Source organism: Sapajus apella, unplaced genomic scaffold, assembly GCF_009761245.1.
Source record: "Sapajus apella isolate SASKATOON/1434 unplaced genomic scaffold, GSC_monkey_1.0 scaffold15, whole genome shotgun sequence".
NCBI classification, from domain to species: domain Eukaryota; kingdom Metazoa; phylum Chordata; class Mammalia; order Primates; family Cebidae; genus Sapajus; species Sapajus apella.
The window spans coordinates 19,571,769-19,599,268 of NW_022436955.1; the positions used below are offsets into that span (position 1 = coordinate 19,571,769).

Below are 27,500 nucleotides of genomic sequence, written 5' to 3' on the forward strand. Positions count from 1 at the left end.
TTGTTTTCCTCTTTTTTTTTCTCTTTTTTTTTTGAGATGGAATCTTGCTCTGTTGCCCAGGCTGGAGTGCAGTAGCACAATCTCAGCTTATTACAACCTCCGCCTCCTGGGTTCAAGCAATTCTCCTTGCCTCAGCCTCTCATGTAGTGATTACAGGCAACTACCAACATGCCTGGCTGATTTTTGTATTTTTAGTAGAAACGGGGTTTTACCATGTTGGCTAGGCTGATCTCAAACTCCTGGACTCTAGTGATCCACCTGCCTCTTCCTCCCAAAGTGCTGGGATTACAGGCATGAGCCACCACGCCTGTCCTTATTTTCCTATCTTAATTGCAAATATGTTCCTTTTATTATTTTCTAGTAAAACCCATCACTTGTTTTTAGATGCCACTCATGTTTCTTCCTTTTCATGGTACACACTTGTGATTTTTATTGCCAGAAGTTTATAGTTCATAACTTTTCATGCATGTTGACATATGTTATCATTAATAATGACAAATATTCCTTTTGCAATGGGTTCTGTGGACTTCAAGATGGTGAAGTGAGCCCTTTCATATTTTATTCTCATACAGGCCTATGAAACAACTGTTATTATGACTATTTTACAAACTAGGAGACAAACTTAGAAGATGCTTCCAAAGCTACTGGCTAAGGAAGAGTAAAGCTGAGACTTAGACTCAAGTTCAGTGACTCCAAAATCCATGGTTCTTTGAAATGGAATGTGTCCATCTTCTCTCTGGATTTGTGAAATCCCCTCCCCTGAGTATCAAAACCACATATGCTCTTCTCAAGTTTCTTGCTCTGGCATGATGGTAAATTCTAAGAACCCACATATACTCATTATTTCTTCTTTTTTTCCAAGGATCTGTCACTTTTATCTTAACAACAAGCCCCTTTTGATTAGTCAGAGTGAAGTGGCAGGCATTCACTCATCTAGTTAACTAACATTTATTCCTCTGAGTGTACACTATCCTGCTTGCTTCTTGGTACCCAAAGACCTATCCACTTCCTCTAAATTCCTTCTTGGAGTCAACAATTTCAAGAACAGGAAGTGGTTGAAACAGCCTGAATCACAAAGAAAAGCCAACTCCTTTTGGCAAGATTACAGCACTGTCTGACTAAGGCATTCTATCCGTTCTGGTTTTTTTTTTTTCCCCCTGCATAAAAGCCTCACTGCTTCTCCATGTTCAGAGACACACTCCCTTTGGTGCCATATTAGTCTTTTATGGCTGCCATAACCAAATACCACAGAATGAGTAACTTGAGCAATGTACATTTATTTTGTCGCAGTTCTGGAGACTGGAAGTCCATCAAAGTGCCATCTATGTTGGTTTTTGGTGAGCTGTCTCCTCCTGGTTTGCAGATGGTTACCTTCTTTCTGTGTCTCATGTGGACTTTCCTTTGTGCACATGGGAGAGAGACAGAGAGATCTCTCTTGTCTGTTTCTCTTCTTATAAGGATGCCATTCTTATTGGATTAGGACCTCACCCTTACAACCTCGTTTAAACATAATTGCCTCCAATTATGGCCCTCTCTCTAAATAAAGTCACATTGGGGATTAGGGATTCGACATATTAATTGTGGAGGGGAAACATGATTCAGTCCATAACAGGCACTCTCACTATTGCAACTGTCTAAATTACATGCCTTTTTTCAGTATTGGGGAGCAATTTATGAAAGTTCAACAGTAGATGCATTGCTTTTACAGATTAAAACTTAACACCTGAGTGGAGTCATCCTGCATTTGAATCCTGGTTCAATGCATTACTGAGATCACTGGCATGGCATGCTCATCCATCAGCCACCACTGCCTGGTGGCCAGAGGGGTACCACTGCCTATCCTTTCTTTTTCTCTTTGCTTTTATCTGCACCTGGTGTTCTCTAGCTGCCTCTACTACCCAAGAGTTTCTGATCTCCAACATTTCCATAGCCATGATCACACGTATTCTTTTATCCCGTTCCAAAGCACTTTCTTCTGTATATTACCCAGCTCCGGTTGTGCTGTGATTTTGCTCTGTTTCTCAAATCCCCTCCTCAAAAGTTGATTGTTCAGTTTGTTTTATGTGGCACCTTCCCACTTCCTAATCAGTAAATCTCAGCGCACACAGCTCCCCCGTCTTCTTCTTCCTGTGATACATTCTATGCTTAGTCAAAAGCAAACAAATAAAACATAAATGAAACAAACAATAATCGTTCTAAGTTTTTAAAAGTCAGTTTAAAATGTATCCTCTAATTTTAAATTATAGAATGCCCTCCACGTATTGGGAACTGGGACAGATGCTTGCCATACATTATTTCAGTCAATCTTAGCACAGCATCTGTTCATGCCTAGTGTTTTCTCATACGCATGTTTTCCCATCCTCTCCAGTGCATTTCTCTTGTGGCTAAGTAGCCTTTGGATTTATCTTTTCAAAGGATTCACCGTTACCCATCAAGTGGATATACTCTTATTTAAACATTCCTCCATTTTGAACCCATTTGTTGTTCATTGACTTATTTTTTGAATTCTCATAGTCTTATCAGCATCTTCTTGTAGCAGTATATGGCTCCCCTAAGATTCTTGTAATTCTCTAATGTAACAGTATCTTAGCCATTCACAAATGTCAATGTCATGAACTGTTCAATGTCATCCCACTTTGTCTTGCAAAATTTCACATTTCTTTTGGAAGGAGAAACTTAAGGTTACCACTGTCTCCTTGCACCCTTCCCCTTCCTGCTCAAGAATTTATGGCACACAGAGATCATTCTGCGTCTCTTCAAGCAGTATCATTTGTTCAAACACGAATTTGCGGCGGTTGGTAGAGACTGTCATATATGACAGATCTCAGAAGTCTGTCTGTCACCCTCCAGGAAACCCCTTCACTCATCAGTTGGTCTTGTCAGTTATAGACACAGCTGTCTCTCCAGCCCTCAGCAGTATCACCAATCTTCCCTACATGTGTTCGTCTCTGGAGCTCGGTGCCTGTGGCCTCTGATGGGCTGCTGAAAATGCAGGTTTTCGTTTGTAGCCACCAGCCTAGTGTCTTCTCCAGAGGCATGATTTACTACTTAGGAGTAGGACCTCCTAACTGCTACATCATTCCTCCCTCGGTACTCATTTTGATTTCCTTCTAGCATCATAGAGTTTTCTGTCTTCCTTTCAAAAATATTTTTTTCTGTCTTTTTGAGAAAAAAAATGCCATTTTGAGAAAGCAGACTAGTGTTTCTCAATACTTCTACTTCTTCCTTATCAGGGAAAGCAACCTATATTTAATAAATGTCAAAATGAAAAAACACTTTAGATTTAGAATTTTGAATGAGAGCTCTGTTTCCGTTGCTAAATCAGAACCAATAAGAGTTAAGCCAGTCTTCTGGAGAGTGAATGTGATTCTGTGTAATATCAAATCCACCTTTGAATAGTTGCTACTTATTAATTCCAACCACTTTCTAAAAAAGAATATCAGGGACTTTCAGGGAATGCTCTACCTCACTCATTTTTTTTTCTTTTTTGAGATGGAGTCTTGCTCTGCTGCCCAGGCTGGAGTGCAGTGGTGCAATCTTGGCTCACTACAACCTCTACCTCCCGGATTCAAGCGATTCTCCTGACTCAGCCTCCTGAGTAGCTGGGACTACAGACATGTACTACCTCACCTGGCTAAATTTTTGTATTTTTAGTAGAGATGGGGTTTCTTCACGTTAGCCAGATGGTCTCGATCTCCTGACCTTATGATCCATCCACCTCGGTCTCCCAAAATGCTGAGATTACAGGTGTGAGCCACCGCGCCTGACTTTTGCCTCATTCTTTCTTTGACTGTTAACCCCTATACATTTGTCTAGCCCAGCTCCCTTTAAACTTATGCCTAAAGCTCTTAATATTTCTTTTTCAGTGTTCACAAGCACCTTTAAGTATTTATTCTATCAAACAAAGCAATGTGATAGCCATTTTAATAATATTTTCTTTGTTATAACAATATTTATGAGCTGTTTTCTAGTTTTCTTCCTATCTACCCTTCTTTTTACTTGAGTGTGTTTTATAAAGGTAACAAAATATTAAGGGAAAGTGATTTCAGGGGGAATTAATTATTTTGTTCTGAAATGAATTTCCTCTTAATTTGTATAATATGTTTTTTAGGTGGATTTGAGTGACTCTGCACTTAAGACATCGCTTTACAAAGCATCTCTTCATAGTTATATATCTGTTTGCTTAGAACTGACTGGATATTGTTGAAAATAAAGGAATTTAATCACATTTCATATGCTAGGCCAAATAGCAGGTGAAATAATACAAGCAAATGGCCGATCTTAGAGTTATACATAATTGCATCTTTGAGAACAAACCGCTTTTTTTTTTTAATTAAGGGATATAATTGATGCCCATGACTGAATGTAACATTTTTAGTGGGGTGGTTTGAACGAGATTGTAGTTAACCTTTCTCTTTACTTTCTACAGTCATTTCCTAAGCCATCTATTCTCAAAGCAAGAGATGCAAACAGAAGTAAGTCCCTGTCTGTCTATTTATCTGCCATTTCAGGGAACTCCTTATTTCTAAGTGGACTCCCAGTATGATATACAGAAAATAAATTATCAGAGAGTGAGTAAAAATCCCTCCACCCATTCAACGTCTTTAACAGCTACCTATGAGTTTCTCCTTCTAGTCAGGGTGGTGGGGTAGGATGATAAATGTGTCATAATCCTTGCTATTCAGGGACCCACAAGCAAATGGAGTAGATAAAGAGTAACTCTAATAAAAGACGGACTGTAATCCGTGCTATATTTCGATATGGTTTCCTGATCTAATACCATTCTGACTTATTTGGTAACCGGTATGTTTCCTCTCATTTCTCTTAAAAATCAAAAATAACCAGCATCATCACTAGAGTTGATATCAGATGGGTTTTTGTATTTTTCACCTACCTATGAAGTGATAGTTAAAAAATTTATCCCCAAGAATTACACTGGCAAAGTATGTTTCATGCTAAATGTACTAATAGCATTCTTTGGGACTCTGGTTATTTTTCAGTTGACACCGATGATTCAGTAAATTATATCTAAGAAAGAAAGAAACTAAGTATATTAAAAATTCTTAGTAAAATATTTTTTATGTTCCCTGGTTGGTTTTGCTTTCATGCACTTACTCTTCTGTTGGGCTGTTGTTCATTTGGCCTATTAAAGTGTTCTGATCCATAGTAATCTCTGAGACTTCTTGGGGTTTTACTCTGCTCATTTCATTCATTTATTCACTCAACAAATATTTAGTAAGCCTCTACAGTGTGGTACCTATCATTACACATGTCTTCAGCATCAGTTGTTTTGAAATGTTATAATGGTTTTTAATCATTAAATTCTTGCTTGCAATTGAGAACAGAAGTTTTGACTCTCAGACACACAATGCTTTGGTGACGACATTTTATACTGAAGGTTTTGCTTTTTCTTTAAAACAAAGTGTATTTTTTTTTTAAAAGGTGCTTATGGGGGGCCAGTGTTATTACAGGCAATGTGCTCAGAGGCTGTACTCTTATAGCTCACCCTGGGCTTAACACTCAGCTTTGCCACTTCCTGGTCTTGCAGGAAAACAGCACAGTGTGGTAAGTGCGATGAGAGAGAGGCATACAAAGTATCTGAAGTGGTTATAGGAGGAACATCAGGTGTGAGCAGTGGGAATTAGTGAAAGGTATTTACTGAAGGATGAACAGGATAGCCAGATGAGGAAAGGAGGAAACATGCCCATCAGAGCAAGGTCCACAAAAGCATAAAGCTTTTGAATGCACCCTAAGTAGTGCAGAAGGACTAAAAATGATTAGAAGCGGCGAGGTCATGAGGAGTCCTGTAGGTAAAGCTAAGGACTAAGGATCTTATCCAGAATCTTGAGGGGTCATTTTAATATTATAAATGTTATGCATGCACATGTGGGTGATATAGATTAGATTTGCTTGTTATAAACTTAAAACTCTCAGGAGGGTGAAGGATGGGAATGATAATTAAAAAAAAAGAAAAGAGAATGGAGTCTAACTTGGGACCTCAGGGACTAGATTTTAAGCTGGTGAATTAACTCCTGTAAAAATCATAAGAGCTACAGAAAAATGGAGACAGTGACAATGCTAATAAAGAACAGACAAAAACAGACTTGTTCCACATGAGCATGTAGGACCGACAGCACAACGTGGCTGACAGAAAGTAGTGACATATGAGAGCAAGAAGTGGCCAATTCAAGTTGATGGCTTTTGGTTTTTATTCTTTATGGTAAATGTACTTATAGCTTCCAAAAATATACTATGCTTTTAGTATGTGGCTGCTTTTCTTTTGAATAAGAAATTTTAAGTGTGTTCATTTTAAAAATTCTCTTCCTAACTTTTCTACAAAGAATCATTTAAAAACTGTTTTGAGATTGTGTGTGATTTGTATAGTGCAATATTTGAGGAATATGCCATGGTAACGTATTGAGTAAAATCTTTCTGAAATAAGGCCAATACAAAATGCTTTCTAGCATTACATATTGTTGCATTTTAATGAAATATTTTGCTTTTGGCAAGAATAAGAATTTATCCTGAACTGAAGGTTTCACGGATGATTCTTCCGCAACACAGAGTACTATAATGTTTTCCTGCCCTCCAATCAAATATCTACTTCCACTCCACCCATTCGGCTTACATAGGAAAGATTAAATACATTTGCCTTATGAAAGAAGACTGAATCCTATAGTTGAGTTATTTCAGTGCTTTGGGAAAGATACATTTAGGGCTTATGTATTTCTCATTGGATGTGTGAAAGGAGACTGGCAAAATGATAAAATGGAAAAGGGAGTTTAAAATTTTACAATGTGTTCCTTAAGTTATATCCAATTTAATTAAACAAACATTTACCAAGTGCCTGCCATATTGAAGTATGTTCTAGAAAACAGGAATATAAAGATATATAGATGCTGATCTCAAAATGAATGAGAGGGAAAGAGAAAGAGGGAGAGAAGAGATAATGAAAAGATAAAAAGATCATGGTACATAATCATGACTGTACAAATTGTACTACATTTGGAAATTCCACATCAATTTGAATCCTTTTTTTTTCTTTTTTTTGCTGTATCTATGGATTCAGCAGCCAAAGGCAAATGCTACTGAGTTATTGACCATATTTGATACCCCAAGCTTTGAGAAGAGCTGAAGTAATTGCCCCTCCAGAGAGATTTAATTCTCCAGTGTGTTCTGTAGCATTACACAATCTTATGAGATTTAAGAATCCATGGCAGGAAACATTTGAGGCTTCTAGTTGCTCTCTGTGGGTAACTGTTACATTTTTAAAATATGCCCCTGGACATATCCAGTCACGAAGAAAACCCAGAAGGTTTCCACTCAACAAAGTTGTAAAGAAGTAACCTTTACTAATTTATAAGGGAACTCAAAAGACTTAAAAAACATAAGAGGGAAATCTCTTTTCCAAAAAGTGTTTTTAGCACTTTGAAGATCAGAATGGCAAGTACAACAAAAGCAACAACTTGTCTTTAGAAAGCTATTTTAACTGATGACATTATTTAACTAACTCTTCTGGGCCATTGAGATTTCATCATTTGTAAAACACTATTATTCAATTTAATTTTGCCTGAAACCAGCTAACATATTTTCAGAATCCCATTGGCTAGGAATTTGGATCCTACCGATATAAATTCCCGCATCACAAAGTACTTGAGGTGCTGAGGGAACTAAAATAAAACTATTTATATTTTTTTATTCAATCATAATAATGTATTTAATTTATGATGTTGCAGCCCTAAAGAATTAAAAGGAGCTGTGCTTTTCAAATGTGCGTACTCTGAGTTGTGTTACAGTGAAAAATTAAATTCTTAGTACTGAGGAATAAGATAATAACTTTATTTGATTTACTTGACTTTGCTTGATTATAATCTATCGCTGAAAGTTCCCCCGGGCTCATTGAAATATATGTTCTCAAGCTATGATATAATCTGTTATCTTTTAAATTTATCAACATTTATTATACAAAAAGAAGCGCAGAAGTTTATGATAGATAGATACACAATCTTTCACTTGGCTACTGGTTACTTGCAAATCCTTTAGCATGCTGTTTTCAGAATACTTTATCCAAGAACTTCAGATAACTTCCTTATTTTAATTTTGTTTGGAATCTGCAAGATTTAAAAAATGTCTGTTATAAACTTTTATTTTTTCATTATTCATACAATAAGACCTGATAAACCAGATACTAAACTAGAATCAGAAACAGTCTCTGCTTCTCTGTTTCCTCATCTGCTCTTTATGTCAAACATCTTATCTTTTTCTGATCACCCATAATCAGAAACCCGAAGAGACACTTATGTTTTTCTGCTGTCGTCACTCATCTCTTCACATAGTCGCAAATTACTGGGGCTGCTTTGTTAGTGTCCCTACATCTTCCCCATCCCTTTTGTTCTATTGCCACAACCTTTCAAAATACACATCTGAGCACAAATTTTTAATGTTATTTTAATTACTGTGCAAGAGTCTTGCAAAGGGTGCCGTAAAGACAAGGAGGACACTTATGTCCAATGAGGTCAGCCAATAGGTCTTTATGTGGAGGCCATTCCAAGCTGATACTCTCAGTGAACCAGAATAGAACTGTGTGTTTAATCAAAATGTAACAGTCGAGTTTAATTAAAATGTAATAATCAAAATATATTTGTCCTGGAGCAGCCACATGAAGGGTTGATTGGGTGGGAGAAAGTAGAATTGAAGATGAGTTTAGAATGAACACTCTAGGTTTTATGAATGGCAGTTAGACTCTTTGGATTACCCCAATCACGTGTGTGTGCACATGTGTGTGCATGTATGTGTGCATGTGTGTGAAGTAGGAGGGCTGTGCTAAGAAGCAGCCAGAGCCTCAGTTCCAAGGTCCACCCAAGTGGAAGAATTCATTAGAATCTGAAATTAAAGCAGAAAGCCAACAAGTGGAGTGAACACACCTTAAAAGTAATGGGGTGGCAGCAGCCATATAGAGCTCTCCAAGGGCTCGGTTACCTGCAGGAATGCTGGTCAAAGGGACTGCAGATCCTCTCCCCAACCACAGTCTTATCAATGGGCACATTTCCTGAAACCTTCAGTTTCTTTTTTTTTTTTTTCAAGACAGGGAGTGGAGTAAAACTATATGTGGGTAGTAGACATTTAATACCAATTGTGAGTTGGGTAGAGGCAGGTGGGGCAGAAATGATGTTAAGTGTGGTATGTACTAGATCAATTCCTCTTTACTGATTGTGACTTGATCTTCTCTAGAACCTGGTAGGGACCTCTAACTTCATTCATTACAATGTGTTATCTTCAAGAAGGTAAGGCAACTTTTTGTAGGTGACATCTGGAATATCACTGATGCATTTTTAAAGGAATCTCATTTTTAAAGAGAAAATGTTCCATTGTTGTTTATAAGCAGGAATCTTGCCTATCCCACATCATGTCCACATAGGACAATGTCCTCAAATACTTGCTGAAATAACTAGTTCAACCAATAATTTGGGAAAACTGTGCTGTTGGACACAGGGAGGGGAACATCACACACTGGGGCCTGTCGGGGGGTGGGGAGCTAGGGAAGGAATAGCATTAGGAGAAAAACTAATGTAGATGGCAGGTTGATAGGTGCAGGAAACCACCATGGAACGTGTATACCAATATAACAAAGTTGCATGTTCTGCACATGTATCCCAGAACTTAAAGTATAATAAAAAATTAATTAAAGGCAAAGGTGTTGAATGGCCAATCAATAAGCCCAAAGTCATCAGCAAGAAATTACAATTATCTGACCTTCAATTTCTCACGTAGAAAATAAAGATAATACCTTTGTCACAAGGTTGTAGTAAAGATGTAATGTGGCTGAGATATAGCATGCAATACACATAACCATTGTTAACATTTTTTTTCTTCAGGGCTCCAGTTAAAACATTGGCACATTGGCAAGCATCAGTTTATTCTATTCATGTCTTCACTGCTAAAAGTGAAATCGATTTGCAGTACATTAGACACTATGACATATGTCAGGGAAGTACCTGGGTGTTAAGGAAGGGGTATCTTTTAGAAAAGAGTGCCTAGGGGTGAACAAGTAAATACTTGATCAGTTCAATAGTATTTTATAGGAACTAACGTGGAAATTATAACTTACAGATACGCAAACAAAGAAGAACTATACCATAGTCTTTCTAATTCTGGGAAATTGTGGGTGAGGGTAGTGTATAAAAAATTAACACAAAAAAGAGCATTTTTGAATGAGACTATTGATCTTTGTCTTTTACTATGAGAGTGATCAGTTTTTAAACAGCTGTCTTGAAAAGCAAAATGACAAATGGTGGCTACTTGTAATACTATCATCACATTAACAGCTCCAAGGGTTATTTTCAACTAATGATTTTAAGTTCTAAAATCCAAAAACAAAAATTCAAACATTATTATTTTTTAATTATGTTTGAGGTCAAAAGTGGTTCATGGTGGGATATGCAAAAGAATGGAATTGAAACAGGTGTTTACTATTTTAAAATAATTTATGATCTAAGTCAAGGTATAGTACATCTAAGATAATTTTAACAATTAATATAATGGTATTTGCAAACAATATGTGAACTCATGTATACTGAAAGACCTGGAAGTACATGAGTTGCTAGTACATGGTTTAGTAATGAAGAGATGTTATCAGGACTTTGGGAGGGTGACAATTTTTATTGGCCTGGTCCAGGTTTGTTCTGCTTGCATGCAGTAAATCAATCACTGTGACAAAGGTTTTGCAAAAGAGAAAAGATTTATTGGCAAGGTCTCCAAGTGAGGAGGTGGGAGAACAGCTTTCAAATCCACCTCCCCTAAGATAAGGCTTAGGGATGTTTACGGGTTAAGGAAGTGGCATGATTTAAGGCATGGGGAAGGTGATTGGCAGTGAGAAATGAAGTGACAGGTTTGTTTTGCACAGGAATAGTCAGAGTTCATGGCATTTCACAGGACATATGTACAGAAAATGGTGGTGTTAGCATGATCTGAGGGTGGAGTTTTGGCTCTCTGACATCAAAAAGCCACATCTCGGGCACTTGACCGGGCCCAGTTGAAAGGCCAGTGGTCGACACTGGGTTGAACTGAACAGCAGGGAGCCCAAGCAACCATTACCATGGTGATCTAGGAATACTATAAAGTAGCCAGGGAAGTTTAAATTTCAGCTTCAGTGGCGAGGCCTTCAGCTACTAGGGCCTTCAGCTTCATAGAAAAAGGAAAAACAAAAAGTGACAAAAAGGAAGCAGGGCAAGCAGATCTGATAAAATTAACCCCTCACTTCACAGTAGTTTTGAAAAGAGATGAAGGACCTAGAAATATTAAGGATTAATCCTATGTCTCATCTGAGGCTTGGGGTTCTCTCCAAGCTTATGTTAATTAGCAGAATTCCCTTGGAGCTGAGGCTCCATTTATGGGCTTGCTGCTAATCAAGGGCCATTCTCTGGTCCTAGAGGCTGTCCACCGTTTCTTGACAGGCAACCCTTTCTATAACACGGTGATTTTCTCCTTCCAGGCCTGTAAGGTAAGTTCCACTCATGCTTCTTATCTTTTTGACTTTTTTTTTTTTTTTTTGAGACGGAGTCTCGCTGTCTTGCCCGGGCTGGCGTGCAGTGGCACGATCTCGGCTCACTGCAACCTCTGCCTCCTAGGTTCAAGCAATTCTCCTGCCTTATCCTCCTGAGTAATTGGGACTACAGGCGCGAATCATAGCACCCAGCTAATTTTTTTTTTTTGTACTTTTAGTACAGATGGGGTTTTGCCATGTTGGCCACGATGGTCTTGACTTCTTGACCTTCTTAACCTCATGATCCGCCCCACTCAGCCTCCCAAAGTGCTGGGATTATAGGCATGAGCCACTGTGCCTGGCCATCTCTTTGACTTTTTGTGTCTCTGACCTGTAGACCTTTTGAAAGTGTCTCCTGATTAGGTCAGCCACTCCGTATAATATCCCTTTTAGGTAACTAAATTAAGGACCTCAATTAATTAATGACCTCTGCAGATTACTTTTGCTATATAACATCACATAAGCACAGGACTGAGATCCCATCATATTAACAAATTCTGCCTGCACTCAAGGAGAGGGGAGGAGATTATACTAGGCCTATATAAGGGGCTAAAATCTTGGAGACCATTTTAGAATTCTATCCACTGAGGGAATCATACACCTGATTATCTCTCTAGCAGGGAGGGCTCTATGTCATGATGCTGCATGTGTTTAGGGAGATCAGGAGCTAAGAACATTTGAGTATCCTTGTAATAATGATGGGTATCTGGTAGGGGGTGTAGCCTTGATGGAAATGTAAAGATTCCAGAGCTCAGAACAGATATCAATTCTCCTGCATTGAGCCAATGCACACCCACTTTGCCAGCTTTTAGCTAAGTTTCCAAAATACTGGAAATGAACTTCTGAGACCAGCCAAGCTTGTTCCTTGCTTGATTATGAAATCAAACACAATAATCTTAGCTAATGAAATGGAAATATCCTCCATCTAATCTCATGTTATTGCTCAGAGAAGCTTATTGTTTCTAGTTGGCTTGATTTTTTTTTTTCCCTTAGTGAGAAATAGCTATTTATTAAACTAGCTTTATGGACTCTCCTATTAAAATGCATTTATCTGCAAGAAAATTTCTTGTCACTAGGAAACATTTCAGCCTTCATCTTTAAGTGTGATACTTTGAGATACAAATAACAACTCTTAAAATAATTTAGTAATAAAATGGAGCATTTGTTCAGTGAGGTTGAAATATCATCTAATATGACTAGAATAAGAATTGAATTGAGGCTTACTCAATTTTCCCTCCAGGAATCAAAGTCGAAACCATGGCAATTTCAGGTTGAAAATATCAGTAATGGAAGTAGCACATACTTAGGAGGACATTGTTGCTGTAACTTCATAGACAGGAGGTTTAGTCAGCACAGTGTGAATTTCTAACTACATCATCAAAGCTGTCCAGATAAAGAGATGTCCATGTTCTCTGAATTTTTTTCTATGTTTCTAAATAAATTGTGGCTGTTTGATTTCTGCATCATGTGAAATTTAAAATTCTGTTTTTCTGGAGAAAATGAAACAAATGACTCTGAAGCTCAAGAGATGTGAAGAAAACTATGACCTTTTGGAACATTAAGCATTATTTCATAATGGGAAAACAATGCATCATAAGGACAATTTTACGTCTTTTTAGGTAATTCTGTAAAACCCCCATTTTTTGTTAGAGGGAAGGATAACCATGTGGTTAGGAATGTTGAATGCTGACCTCTCTCTCCTTCTTTCTTTCTTTTTTTTTTTTTTTTTTGACAGAGTTTCGCTCTTGTTACCCAGGCTGGAGTGCAATGGCGCGATCTCGGCTCACCACAACCTCCGCCTCCTGGGTTCAGGCAATTCTCCTGCCTCAGCCTCCTGAGTAGCTGGGACTACAGGCACGCGCCACCATGTCCAGCTAATTTTTTGTATTTTTAGTAGAGACGGGGTTTCACCATGTTGACGAGGATGGTCTTGATCTCTTGACCTTGTGATCCACCCGCATCGGCCTCCCAAAGTGCTGGGATTACAGGCTTGAGCCACCGCGCCCGGCCCTCTCTCTCCTTCTTAAGGAATAATTCTTACAAGATTTTATAACAGCTATCTAGACACCTTTTATTCAGTTCCAACTTTTGGAATTTATAATAAACACTTAAAGCAGCAATCATAAACACTTACATAGTACTTTTTATACACCAGGTACTGGGTACTCTTTATCTGCTGACTCGTTTAATTTCAGAAGTCCCTGTTATATTTAGTATGTGCCATCATTATCCCCATTTAGAGATAGGAGAGGCAATTTAAATAAAATGCCTAAGATCACGTAGGACTTAGCAGAGGCAGAACTTGAACTCACAGAAGGTGGTTTCAGGAGCTACACTTGTAATCACTACGCTACACAGTATTCTGGCTTCAGTACAAGGTGGCAGGTAACATGGTACTGATCTTCCAGTCACTTTCATCTCAGCAAGCAGAGACCCAGACCACCACAGAAGTGCCATAATAGAAGCCTGTTCAAGTTAAGGAAGAATTTCCCAGTAGGAAAATTCTTCCGGTTGGATGGGAGGGTCGAGGGCTCTCGAGAGGTGTCAGAGAAAAGAGGGCACTGTGGCTGAGCCTGAGAAGAACATTTCTTGGCTTTGTGCATTGAAGGGAGGATTGGGATAATCCTCCAAGTGACTTTGGGAGGGATTCAGTTTTGTCTGATTCAAAATCAAATTATACATGTGGACCCCACTGTTATATGGCTCACTCAAAATATGAGGTCTCATCACTAAAGCAATATATGTGTCTATATCAGCCTTCAAATTGCTTTTGACCAATCAGTGGGCAATATTTTGAGGCACAAAATCTGAAAAAATTAATTGTTTGGTTCTGCAGTTACAGTTTGGCAATAATGTTAGGCAGAAATGTGGTCCCCCAAGGATGTCCATATCTTAATCCCTAAAATCATACACTGTGTAACCTTTAAGATAGACATTTTTACTCAACCTAATTTCTTGGGAATTCATCCAAGTTGTATTGTATATCAGTAGTCTGTTCATTTTTATTGCTGGGTAATATTTAGTGATATGTATGTGGTAGTTTGTGTAATCAGTCGCCTGTTGAAATGAGTATGGACTGCTATGAACATTTGTATATAGGTTTTTGTGTGAACATAAGTCTTTAATTTGCTTGTAATAAATGCCTAAGTGCAATTGCTGGGTGATATGGAAATTGCACATTTAGTTTTACAAGAAATTGCTAAATTGCTTTCCTCTAAATTTAAAAATTGATTTTCATGTATTTAAGAAAAGTGATCATGTAGTTATTTCAATTTTCTCTATGTCTGTGACAATTTCCTAGTTTAATTCTCATTTTATATACTTATACTTTTGCCATAAGAATAGGTAGTGGGTTTTTTGGTTATAATTTTTTTATCTTTTTTGTTTTGAAGAACAAGATCTTAGATTAATTGATTTTGTTGTTATAGTGTCTTCTAATTGATTAGCTGCCATTTTTTACTAATTCCTTCCATCGCTTTCCTGTTTATTTCATTTTTTTTTTCTAAATTGAGTGCTAAGTTATTTATTTTCATTCCATATCTAAGGCTTTTGAGTTTAAGGCTCTAAATTCTTCATCCTTAATTTAGCATTATTACTGAGAACTGGGGCCGACCTGACAGTGGGAAGTAGGTTTACCTGGCTTAGCAGTGGGGAAGGAACTGAGGGTGTCCAGAGCCTGGCAGTCCAGCAAAATCCACCATTCTTTTTTTTTGTTTGTTTGTTTTAATTCAACTTTTATTTAAATACAGGGAGTACATGTATAGGTTTGCTACAGGGGTATATTGCACCCAGGTAGTGAGCACAGCACCCAACAGGTAGTTTTTCCACCCATGGTCCCCTCCCTTCCTACCCACTCAAGTCGTCTGCAGTGTCAGTTGTTCCCATGTTTATGCTGAATATTTAGCTCCCACTTATAAGTGAGAGCATGTGATAATTGGTTTTCTCTTCCTGCACTAATTTACTTAAGGTTATGACTTCCAGCTTCATCTGTGTTGCTGTGAAGGACATAATTTTATTATTTTTATGGCTGCATAGTATTCCATGGTGTATATGTATCACAGTTTATTTAGTCCACCATTGGTGGGCACCTCTTTGCTATTGTGAATAGAGTGGTGATGAACATATGAGTGTATGTGTCTTTTTGTTAATAAAGGTCTATTCTCCTTTGCATATATACCCAATAATGAGATTGCTGGATCAAATAGCTCTGTTTTAAGTTGTTTGAGAAATATCTAAACTGCTTTCCACAGTGGCTGAACCCATCCTTCTTAATAAGGTTATAGACTTTCATTTTGAAGCAATTAGTTGGCTTTGCTCTTTTTCTGAGGATCTGTCTTTTCTCATTGTTTTCCACTGTGTGTCAACAGTGGGCCCTTAATGTCCACTGTCAAATATACCCTTTCCTGACCCCCCCAGTCTCTACAAGAACAAACCAAATTCCCAAGGTAATGCAATAAAACATGATGGGCTCCTACATTCTGAAACTGTGAATATTTAATTGGACTGGTTATAGAAAGCAAAATGTTGAAAGCATAAAGTGAAAAATCTAAGTGGTTCTCAAGTCAAAGGATTTGAACGTGAGATGTCAGAGGCAGGAGTCAAGATTATTTGCCTACCTCCAGTGGCAGGTACAGTACTTGTTAAGAAGATTTTGTTTCCTCAATTCTAAATCAATTTATCACACTAACTAGTTTTCAAGGTGGTGCTTTAAAGAGAAGTATATGAAAAATCTCTGATGAGAACACACTTTTCTTTGCCTAATGGTATTGGGAGATAAAAGAAGAAAGGGGATGGATTATTTTGAGTACCTACTCTGTACTTTTAGAATGTTAAGTGTGGTATACCATGAAGTTCTGCAGTTCTGTTGTGAAGGGGCTATTTTTATCCGCACTTTATAGGTAGAGGTTCATCAAGTTGAAGCAGTATGTATCAGATCCCAGGAGGTACCAGAGCAAAAATCTGAGGACTGGCCTCTGTGGATCCAGAGACCATGTTTTCACAATGCTTAAATAGATCACTAACAAAGAGACAAATGTTTGATTACAGTGGATGGTTAAGCACACAGTCAGAGCCTAACAATAACAAAAATACTTCATTTAATAATACAACAAGCATGAGCAAAATTAAAGATGAACATAAAATCAGAAAAAGCGTCTAAGACACATATGTCTTGCCAACAATGTATATAATATTGTAATTAATTTAAATTATGTCTCTAAGTGGAAAAACAGAGGACAATGACAGACAGTTTGCAGGTATTGAGAATGGATAACAACATATGGAAAACATTGTTTGACCTCATTAATCAAATAAACGATATGAATACACAAGTTACAATTTGTTCACCTAGTAAATCAGCAAACCTAGCTGAGGTGTGTGTAATGAAATCAAGACTAAATTGATATTATTATTGTAAAAATCGAAATATGTTTCAGCATCTTTGGAAATATTTTTAAAAATTAACTTTTGATTTTCTAATTCTCCTGAGTATCTATTTTAAATGCATATAAATATATACCAAACTCCAGAAACGCTTGCCCCATAAAGATATTCTTTTCACTATTCCTGATAACAAATTATGTGACATGGTATCACATATGGCCAAATTATCTGTCAATAGCAGTCAGTAACGTGTACAGATTTCTCGATCTCTGATGCTTTCTTTACTTTTTTAAAAAATTATTATTTCTTCTTCTCCTTCACCTTTGATTGGTTTTGTTTGGTGAATTTGTAGGTCTCTTTGTCCTAATATCTGGACTTTAAATAGTTGCTATTAAACCTCTAAAATCAATCAGCCTCTGGCTGTTCTGTCATTAAAAGTTAACTGCCTTCCCATTAATCTATTAATTGTGAAGATTAATTGGAAAAGCTATTCAAACTAAGGCTATACCTTGAAGCATGTAAGCCAGTGTTTGCCTCTAAATGAAAGCTTAGCTCAATAACATCACAGAGTATTAACAATTATGTATATAATCTACTCATGGCTCCAATAGGAGAAAATACATAGAAATTTATAGGCTGCTGTCTAAATGAATTACTTGACAACTAGAAAATTATCCCTGTCTTTAGTTTGGCTCTAGGAAAACATACTGATAAATAGTTATTTGTTTTAAATTGCAGCAACATGTTATTTTTTAAAGATTTACCCCAGTGACTGACAGAATTAGAAGCTCATGTTTATGTTATCTCAAATATCTAAAATCTGAATTCTCAAGTAAATGTTAATTTTCATATCAATGTCAAATTAATACTTAAGAAGCTAAAGAATTGCATAGTAGTCTATACTCATGGTATTAAATTAGGTTGAAATATTATTTTAGGTAATGATGAGAGGATGAGAGATGGAGCCAGGATTGGATCATATTTTGCCACCTATGCTTAGAAAAATAATATTTTATTCAATCCTGGGTGTATTGTCAGTTTTCCCTAAATTTATTCTTTTTCTCATCAGAATGTGACAATACAGCAACTTCTTCCACACATAGTCAGGTGCCATGGCTACTACACAGGGAAAGAGGGGTGGGGTGTGATACCATGCAAGTTCCTTCAGTCTTTTGGGCTGTGTTCCTTCACAGTCCTGGGAAACAGTATGGAAAGCAAAGGGGTATTATGAAAGGAACAACACTCTCCACTGCATAGAAGTTAATTTGCAACTCTATATTAGTGGTTTATAAACAAGCATGGCTCTGGCTGTGGGACACAATCACAGGAAGTTTTATATCTCCCCATGGTGATGCTACCAGGCAGTTAGGATGAATCACTGAAGGTGTACATTCCAGAGATGCGACAACACTGCAACCTGGAGCTGATCCATAGAATTTTATTTTTATTTTAAATTTTATTTTAGAGATGGGGTCTTGCTCTGTTGTCCAGGCAGGAATGCAGTGGTGTTATCATAGCTCAGGGCAGCCTCAAGCTCCTGGGCTCAAGAGATTCTCCTGCCTCAGCTGCCCAAGTAGCTGGCATGCCAGGCTATTTTTTTTTTTTTTTTTTGGTAGAGGTGGGCTTTGACATCCTGCTTAGGCTGATCTTGAACTCCTGGCCTCAAGTGATCTTCCCGTCTTGGCCCTGAAAGTGCTGGGATTACAAGCATGAGCTACAACACCTGGCCTAGAATACTTTTTTTTACCAGGAGGATGATGCTGCTTTTTAAACATAGTTGTGTCTTCTGTGTGCTTAAGATGGACTTCGGTGGCTCTTTCTGGGTGCTGAGTGTAGACTGGACTGCTGCAGGTGTGCGGATGAGATGGCAGAGCTGGTATAGAGATAAATGATGCCCAACCAAAGGAAATCAAGCAGAGGCTGTTTATTTAGAGTTTGTTGCAGCAAGGTAGTTGGCCACCACCATTTGCGTTTGGTAGAGACTCAAAGGCAGGCAGAGAGGAAAGATTTACAGTGGAGTAAAGGGGCAGGCTCAGGTATGCTCTTTTTGGAGGCCTTGGCTAGGGGAAGCTGTGGGAAGGCTGACCAGAAGTGGGGCATCCTATGCAATTAGTTAGAGGTAGACATTTGGCTTTCTCTATACTAAGCAAAAGTTTCTAAATATCTCCTAAACATAGTCAGCCAGTTCTAAATAGGAAACAAGGGCAAAAGTGAGGGAAGCTGTAAGTTATTAAGTCTTGGCTATTTGGGGTTGATATGATTTGGCTGTGCCCCCATTCAATCTCAGCTTGAATTGTAGCTCCCAGAATTCTCCTGTGTTGTGGGAGGGACCCAGGTGGAGGTAATTGAATCATGGGGCAGTCTTTTCCGTGCTATTCTCGTGATAATGAATAGATCTCGTAAGATCTGATGGGTTTATCAGGGGTTTCCACTTTTGCTTCTTCCTCCTTTTCTCTTGCTGCCACCATGATTCTGAGGCCTCCCCAGCCACAGGGAACTGTAAGTCCAATTAAACCGCTTTTCATTCCCAGTCTCAGGTATGCCTTTATCATCAACATGAAAATGGACTAATTCAGGGGCCGACTGCTGCAGGAGTTATTATTTGGCTGCTTAGATTCGTTGCTTCAGACAGAAGTCTGGCTTCCTGGGCTGGTTCCTGTAGATAGTAAGTTGGCTTCCTGGGCTGGTTGCTACAGGTTCTATTTTTGCATGTAGACTGGCCATTTTCTATTTATGTATTCTGTCTCTCATTGGGCAGGAAATAGAGGTACAAATTAATCAAACTCTGTGTTCAATGATCTCATCTGTAAGAGAGTATCATTAATATATCAACAAGGAGGGATAAATATTAGTTACTATTTGTGGCAGGATTATAACTTCCTAGCACAGAGTGCTTTCTAAATGTGTCTTAGTTATTATTAGTTCTGTAAGAATAACTACAATATATTGGGTATATCAGGTACTGGGTTGTGTATCATGCCAGGGCGAGGAAACAAGAGTCCACCTGGAATCCTGAAACAAATCTGAGATGTGTAGCAGTAGCTCAGACTGGGTTTATGGTTAGAGAATAATTATCATTGTCAAAATTTCTGAATGAAATCTTGCCTTATAAGTAATTTTTGATATATCCAAACATAATTCCAAAGTTTCTTAAATATGCTGATGATTATCAATTTTCACTAGATGGAAATGTTAATAATATAGATTGGAAAAAAATATTTTTCCAAGAAAATAGATTTCTTGAAGGGAAGGCCTTTCCTTAATCCTCAATCTGTCAACGGACTATTTGGAGTAGGTCTAAATAAACTGTTTTCTGATAGAAAGGAGACTCAAATCCTTCCAAAGCTTCCTGTCAAAGGTCCCACCCCTGCCTCTGCTGTATGAGGATTTTTGATGATTTAAATAATGTTTGCTACCTGTTCTATCTATTTTAGTCTAGTCTATTCTCCAGTGCATATTTTTATGGGAAATATGATTCATTAGCAGGCATGCAACTGATTTTGGCATGTCTTCCAAATAACAGAGGAGATGACTACTCAGTGGCAACTAAGCTGAATACTGGTTAAAATGAACTCTTTTTTTTTTAGGTAAAGAATTAGGTAAATTTGTTTAATTTATCTAATTGAATCATTTAATAATTATTTAGTTATTATGCTCCCTTTTCCTCAAGTGTCCCTTGAGTTAATAATATCAAATATTATAAGGTATTTGTCAGGATCAAATGAGTTAATGAATGTAAAGCACTGAGAACATAGCACCTAATAATATATACCTATTATCTTAGTGCGGGTAGTATTACACACAGATTACGAAAATTGAATTACTTTTATTAAAAACTGAACAGCTTTTATTTGCTTATGAGAATTATATATTAAAGCCCTTTGTAAAATAAAATATAATTTTATTAATCGAGCTAAAGACCTTGCATCAATAAAGATGCAAGCTATATTGAAGGAGACCATTGAGTTTTTCTGTATGTACAATTTGCCAGAGATCTAGTTTACCATTGACTTGTTAATAACAATGATAAGTTTTTCTTTCAATGTAAAGAGTAAATGGTGGCTTTTCTGAGGTATTGAACTGAAAGCCATAGATTTGTGTGTACATGGTGTATGTGTATGAAAATCACTCAATGCATTTTTTTCAAATGTGGATATTCTAACAATTCATTAAAACATATTGTAGATGGAATTAGCGTATATACATCTTTTAATGAAAAGACTAAAGTTGTAGTTTTACCATTTCCAACTGATACCAAGGTTAATGTGGAAAGCCTAATGTGATTGAGAAATGTCAAATAAAATGTAATACAATTTTGGATAAGCATAGCGTAATGAGAATGATGTCCATTTCTTCTTTAACTGGAGAAAACAATGATGAACTCAATATACCCAGCTGCATTTTTAATTGTACAAACTTCCATGAAATGTTTGGTTACTCTATTACTAAATTTCACTAGTGAATGGAGACTTCCAAGGTCTCCTGTGACCCTTCCTACCAAGAATCTTACCTATGGCTCAGCAGCAGAGGGACCAGGATAATGTGATATAGCACTTAATTTTTAAAAAATACAATTATGTTTTAAGCTGAAATATCTAAAATGTTATTTCTGATTTGAAAAGCCCCCTACTTAAATGCCTATATACTTATGTTCACTGAATGATCTTCATTTGCAAATAAAAATTAGCTGTAAATTAGAGCTAATTACTGCAATTTGAGGGGAAGCTGTTGAGTTCTAGCAGAGAGATTACCCCAGGTAAAGACTAGTTTTCTTAGTTGCTTTACCAGGTTCTAGAATAGTGTTTCTCAACCTTTGCACTATTGACATTTGAGACCAGACCATTCTTTGTGGTGGAAGGCTGCCCTGTGCTTTGTCAAATGTTTAACATCATCCTTGGATTCAACTCAGTAGATTCCAGAAGAGTCCTCTCTTAGTTGTGATGACAAAAGTGTCTTCAGATATTGCTAATGTTTTCTGGAAGTGGGGAGCAGTGGGGCAAAATTATCTCTGGTTGGGAACCTCTGAGCTGGAATGTGATCCTTAGCTTTGCAAGTCTAGATTCTGTGTTTTATTGGAGGAGTCAGAGAAAACAGGTTTTCTGGAATTAAGCTCAGGACCCTAATGCTTAATCCAGAATTCCAGTTTTTTAATATCTAGAGAAAATAGCATGTTTACTCCAGACTGATTATTGCTGTTTGAGGTTCCCCTAATTTGTTGTCAAGACTGTTGAAGATCAAATGGGATATAAACAAATAGCATGGCAAACCTGGAACTGGAGTACACAGCTCCTTGAGAGGATTTATTCATGCCATCATGGTGTCTGATAAAATTCCTATACTTCAAACCTAAAGAAATAATAATTATAGTCATGGTGTTCTTACATAGCATCCTCTGGACCCTAACTCTCGTAAATATCATGGTTCTACCACAATGAGAGGAGCAAATTAATCAAACTCTGTGTTCAATGATCTCATCTGTAAGAGAATAACAGTAATATATCAACAAGGAGGGGTAAAGATTAATTACTATCTGTGGCAGGATTATACCTTCCTAACACAAAGTGCTCTCTAAATGTATTTTAGTTGTTATTAGTTCTATAAGAATGCCTACAATGTATCATTGTTAAATAAACATACAACAGATTGTAGAGGCAAGTATATGCTCATGGTAAAGAATAATAACGCCATGTAACCACCAAGGCCAACAACCAAAACTTCACCAAATATCACAAGCCCCCTGTGTGTCCGTCCGTTTTCCATATTACATGTCTTTCTCTCCACAAATGGAAAAAGTACGCCTTCTTTTGTTTTAATTCCACTCTTTTTTTTTTGAGACGGAGTTTCACGCATGTTACCCAGGCTGGAGTGCAATGGCGCGATCTCGGCTCACCGCAACCTCCGCCTCCTGGGTTCAGGCAATTCTCCTGCCTCAGCTTCCTGAGTAGCTGGGATTACAGGCACGCACCACCATGCCCAGCTAATTTTTTGTATTTTTAATAGAGACGGGGTTTCACCATGTTGACCAGGATGGTCTCGATCTCTTGACCTCGTGATCCACCCGCCTCGGCCTCCCAAAGTGCTGGGATTACAGGCTTGAGCCACCGCGCCCGGCTTAATTCCACTCTTTTAAAGCTAAAAGTAGAACAATATTGATTCTTAATTTATAGTTGGCAAAAACAAATGAACAATAAATATATGCTCTCTAGAGTGATTGCACCCGAGAGGCACTATATCCAAAACATTGATCTGAATCGGCATAATTGATTGTGAATTGCCATTAAACACCCTTTTCACCACACTTACACCTGTATGCCGAAAATGATTTTAAAAATCATTAGTTCTAGTAAACACACACCCACATATGTACCCTCCTTCCAAATATGTAATGCACTCCCTTGTGTGTGCAAAGATACACACCACAGTCTCCACAGCATACTAAAACGTTTTTGTTGTTGCTTGTCATTAGGCATAATCAGAATTTCCTTCCCCACTCCATGTGTTGTGTTTTTATGTCTACACTCCTTATTCTTGGATTATAACTGGATTGGTTGGCGTTAGTGCTTAAGCTAGTCAATAGACATGCAGGAAATGTCTGTCTGTTGTAATGGCAAAAGAATTTAAGGTATAGAATAAGAAAATAGACTGAATAAAAATGAGACAATCTTGAAAAGTAAAATGCTGCCTCAGGCAAGTTCTTGGGAAAGGCATTCAAGAACAAATTAGGTTCAGGCAAAATAAACTTAATAAAATTTCGGGTGAATCTAGATAAGTCTTAGATTTATTTATTTTATTTAAATTAAATTGCTTACTATTAAAACATTTGGGACAATAACCCTGTATAATTTTAACTTATGGAATGTATACATTAAAAACTAAATAGGAGAGAAATATCTTTCCGATTAGAGCAAAAATAGGAATAACTAAGTAGTAGAAAATAAAAGACAAATGCTTTAAAGATGACACCGAATGAAGAATTGGCTGAATAAATTAAACATGTATGGATTTCATGGTACACATGAGATTAATCTTATAGTTTCTCACTCTGTGCTTTATCTTTTAATATTAGAAGCAATATATGTGATACACATAAAAGAGTAGGCAAATGATAAATATGTATATACATTAATATCCGTCTTTATGTACATATTGATATATATGTAAATGTATGTGCATGTGTATGTTATATATTTTATATGAAACACTATAATTATAAACCTCTGTGACTATGCCTCTGTTACCAGATGAAAGATTCTCCCCAGGGCCTGAAAGCTTGGGGGGTAACTCCTCCCTCCTCAGGCCGGGTCCCAAGGCGCAAGGCCAGTTGCGCTAGCGTGAGTCAGCAAGAGAGCCAGAGCCGGAATAGGGCTGGCCGGGAGATCGAGAGAGGCTGTCCGGGTACCACGTAGCAGTGACATCAGACTGGGACACATCCCGTTTACAGGAGACTATAAAAGCCCTGCCTTGCCTTCATTTGGAGCTGACGCTATTTTAGGCCTCAGCCCCTCTGCACCCACGTGCTCATTAAGCCTGTAATCCCAGCACTTAGGGAGGCCGAGGCGGGCAAATTGCCTGAGTAAAACTCTGTCTCTACTAAAAAAAAAAAAAAAAAAAAAAAAATTAGCCAGGCGTGGGGGCGTGCACCTGTAGTCTCAGCTACTCGGTAGGCTGAGGCAGGAGAATCGCTTGAACCCGGGAGACAAAGGTTGAAGTGAGCAGAGATCGCGCCACTGCATTCCATCCTGGGTGACAGAGTTAGACTCTGTCTCAACCTCCCCCCCCCCCAAAAAAAAACCAGCGTGTTGCTGCACACCATCTCGTGTTGTTTGCTAGCAGTGCTCTTGAGGTTCGAACGCATAATAGAGACTTGCACCGGAAAGGGGTCCCAGTGCAGACCCCAAGAAAGGGTCCTTGGATCTTACACAAGAAGGAAGTCAGGGCGACTGCACAGTGCAAAGCAAAAGCAAGTTTATTAAGAAAGTAAAGTGGTGGAAGTACAGCTACTCCATAGACAGAGTAGGGCAGTCCTGAAGGCGAGGGGAGGAATGCGTCCGCCGTAGGTACAAATAAAACATCATGGGGAAATGTGCTCTGCTACAAGGGTTTGTGATAGAGGTTGTATTTTCTTAATTACTATATTTTCCAAGTGTAAGGTCTGTTGCCGAATTAAATGAAGAAATGAGGCCGGAATAAGAAAAGTAAGAGCCAATGTATTCAGCTCCCGGGCAAGATTCTACAGTCCCGGAAAAGGGCCAGAGAAGTCGCGCTTTAAGGCGCAGGGCGTGGGATTTTATAGGGAGGGGAGGTAGTTGATTGGCTGCTGGGGAAACAAAGCGGAAGTAGTCTCATTGGTCATGGAGGGACAGGACCCGGATGAGGCGAGCCGCCATTGGTAGCCAGGCGGGGCTTCTGGCAAGAGGGTGGGTTGAGGACTTATGGGGCAAGGTGCCATAGGACAAGTCTTGGCGGGGTTTTTCAAATTTTGGCGGGGCCGAGTGCATAGTTTGCTGATGAGTGTAGAACCGGGACCGGAATGCGGAGATGGGTGTGGGGATCCTGTATGGTGAGGCCAGATGCTCAGTAATGCGTTCGGAATGGTGACGTAGTTGTCTGGCACGGAGGGGGATGGGTGTGTCCATTTGGCCCCCCGGGGAGGCCACTGGCCTTACAGCAAGAATCAATATTATCTTTAAAGCAAAGTTAGGAATGCTTTTCGTCCCAAGATATTGGGATATCGGGACACGCCCAAGTCTGGGTCTGATTAGTTAACGTTATCAGTCTGTTCCATTAACCATAAACAACTAGAGGCTAGAATACTTAACTTTCTGCAAATGTAGCCTAGCAAGTCCCAGCCTTATTTTCCCAGCCCTCACTCAAGATGGAGTCACTCTGATTCGAACACCTTTGACACTACCTACCCCAAAATTAGAGCGTTCTATCATTAAAACTGTATACATTTTATGTTGATTCTGCTTTCCTCCCAAGGTAACCATGATCCTGAATTTTATAATTTTCATTTCTTTTTTAAAATGTTTTTTTAAAAACTCGTATATGTCCCTAAACAACATACAGTATTACTTAGCTTTGCTTTTTAAGATTCTCAAAACTATTAACATTTTTCATATAATTTTATAATTTGATTTTTTCTCAAAAATGTCATTTCTAAGGTCCAACTATTTTGTTTTATGTTGTTGTTTGTTTTGCTGGTGTATATTATCCTATCGTGAAAAGCACTACGTTTTATTTGTCTCTTCCTTGGCCATTGGATAGCTGTGTTGTTAATAATTTTTTTTTTTTTTTTTTTTGCTGTGATGAGCAACTTTGCTAGAAATTGTACATGTCTCCCGGTGCACAAATGCAGTCTCCTCTGTCTGAGTAGTTTTTGCTTTTCATGGGACACAAAATTACTAGTATTTGTATATCATCCTTGGGTAATAAGACAAAACTGTTTGAGACCACTGGTTCCTCATAGGAGGACCTACGTATATGAAAGGAACTGGTGGAACACAGGGTATGGGAAAGTTCAAAGATACAACTAGTGACAAGTTGTTTTGATAAAAGTAGTTGTTCAAGTTTATACTCCCACGAGCAATGTGTCAGAGCTTCTCTTGGCCTACATTTTGCTAGTCTAATGTCTGCAAATTAGCATCCTATTGTAGTCCAAGTTAACATCTCTTTTTGCTATTAAGTTGGAGGATCAATTTATACAGGGTCTGTGCTGTGAAGTCTGTTTGTTTTTTGAGACAGGGTCTCACTCCATCACCCAAGCTGGAGTGCAGTGGTGCAATCTTGGCTCACTGCAGCCTCTGCCTCTCAGATGAAGTGATTATCCTGCCACAGCCTCCTTAGAAGCTGAGCCTACAGGCATGTGCCATCACGCCATGCTAATTTTTTATTTCTAGTAGAGATGGGGTTTCTTCATGTTTGCCAGGTTAGTCTTGAACTCGTGACCTCAAGTGATCCACTGGCTTCAGCCTCCCAAAGTGCTGGGAGTCCAGGCGTGAGCCACTGCTCCAGGCTGTGCTGTGAAGTCTGATCATGCCTCGTGCCATTTTTGTTAATGTGTTTCATGATTAAAAGGTGGTTTTTATTTTACTTTATTTTGTATTTTATTTTCCTTTATTTGGAATACTAATTGTATACTGGCATATAGGTTTTGCAAGTCCTTTCTCAATTTTGTGATTTTTAATTTATTCACAGTGTCTTTTGGAAACCTTGAGTATTTAATTTTTATACAGTTAAATTTGTGAATCTTTTATGATGAGGTATAATCTTTTCTATCTTAAGATATTGTATTATTATGTAATTTTATGATTTTTAAAATATTTTCATATTGTCTTGTCTCTAAGTTCTTTTTCTTTTCTTATTGTTACTAGCCTTCTAGTAGAATAGCCCCTATAAGTAGTAGGCATATTTTTAGATTTTAGATCCCAGTTTTGGATGTTGTTGTTTTACTTGTTAGTTGTTCTGTCTATTGATTCCAGCAAAGCTGTCAGCACTGTACTAACCCTAATGTTGCATTGTTCCTCCTGGTAGATGACTGTGATGATCCTCTTGTATCTGCCTTGCCTCAGACATC

The 27,500-nt window shown here is 38.1% G+C and overlaps 1 protein-coding gene across 1 annotated transcript in view; it reads left to right on the forward strand.

Moving 5' to 3' along the window:
- CNTNAP4 (contactin associated protein family member 4) overlaps positions 1 to 27,500 on the forward strand; it is a 286,975-nt gene that overhangs the window by 12,924 nt on the left and 246,551 nt on the right. The window contains exon 2 of the mRNA XM_032284501.1: positions 27,458 to 27,500. This exon is cut by the window's right edge and continues 68 nt beyond it. Within this exon, the coding sequence (XP_032140392.1) occupies positions 27,458 to 27,500 (43 nt within the window). The remainder of the gene's footprint in view (positions 1 to 27,457) is intronic.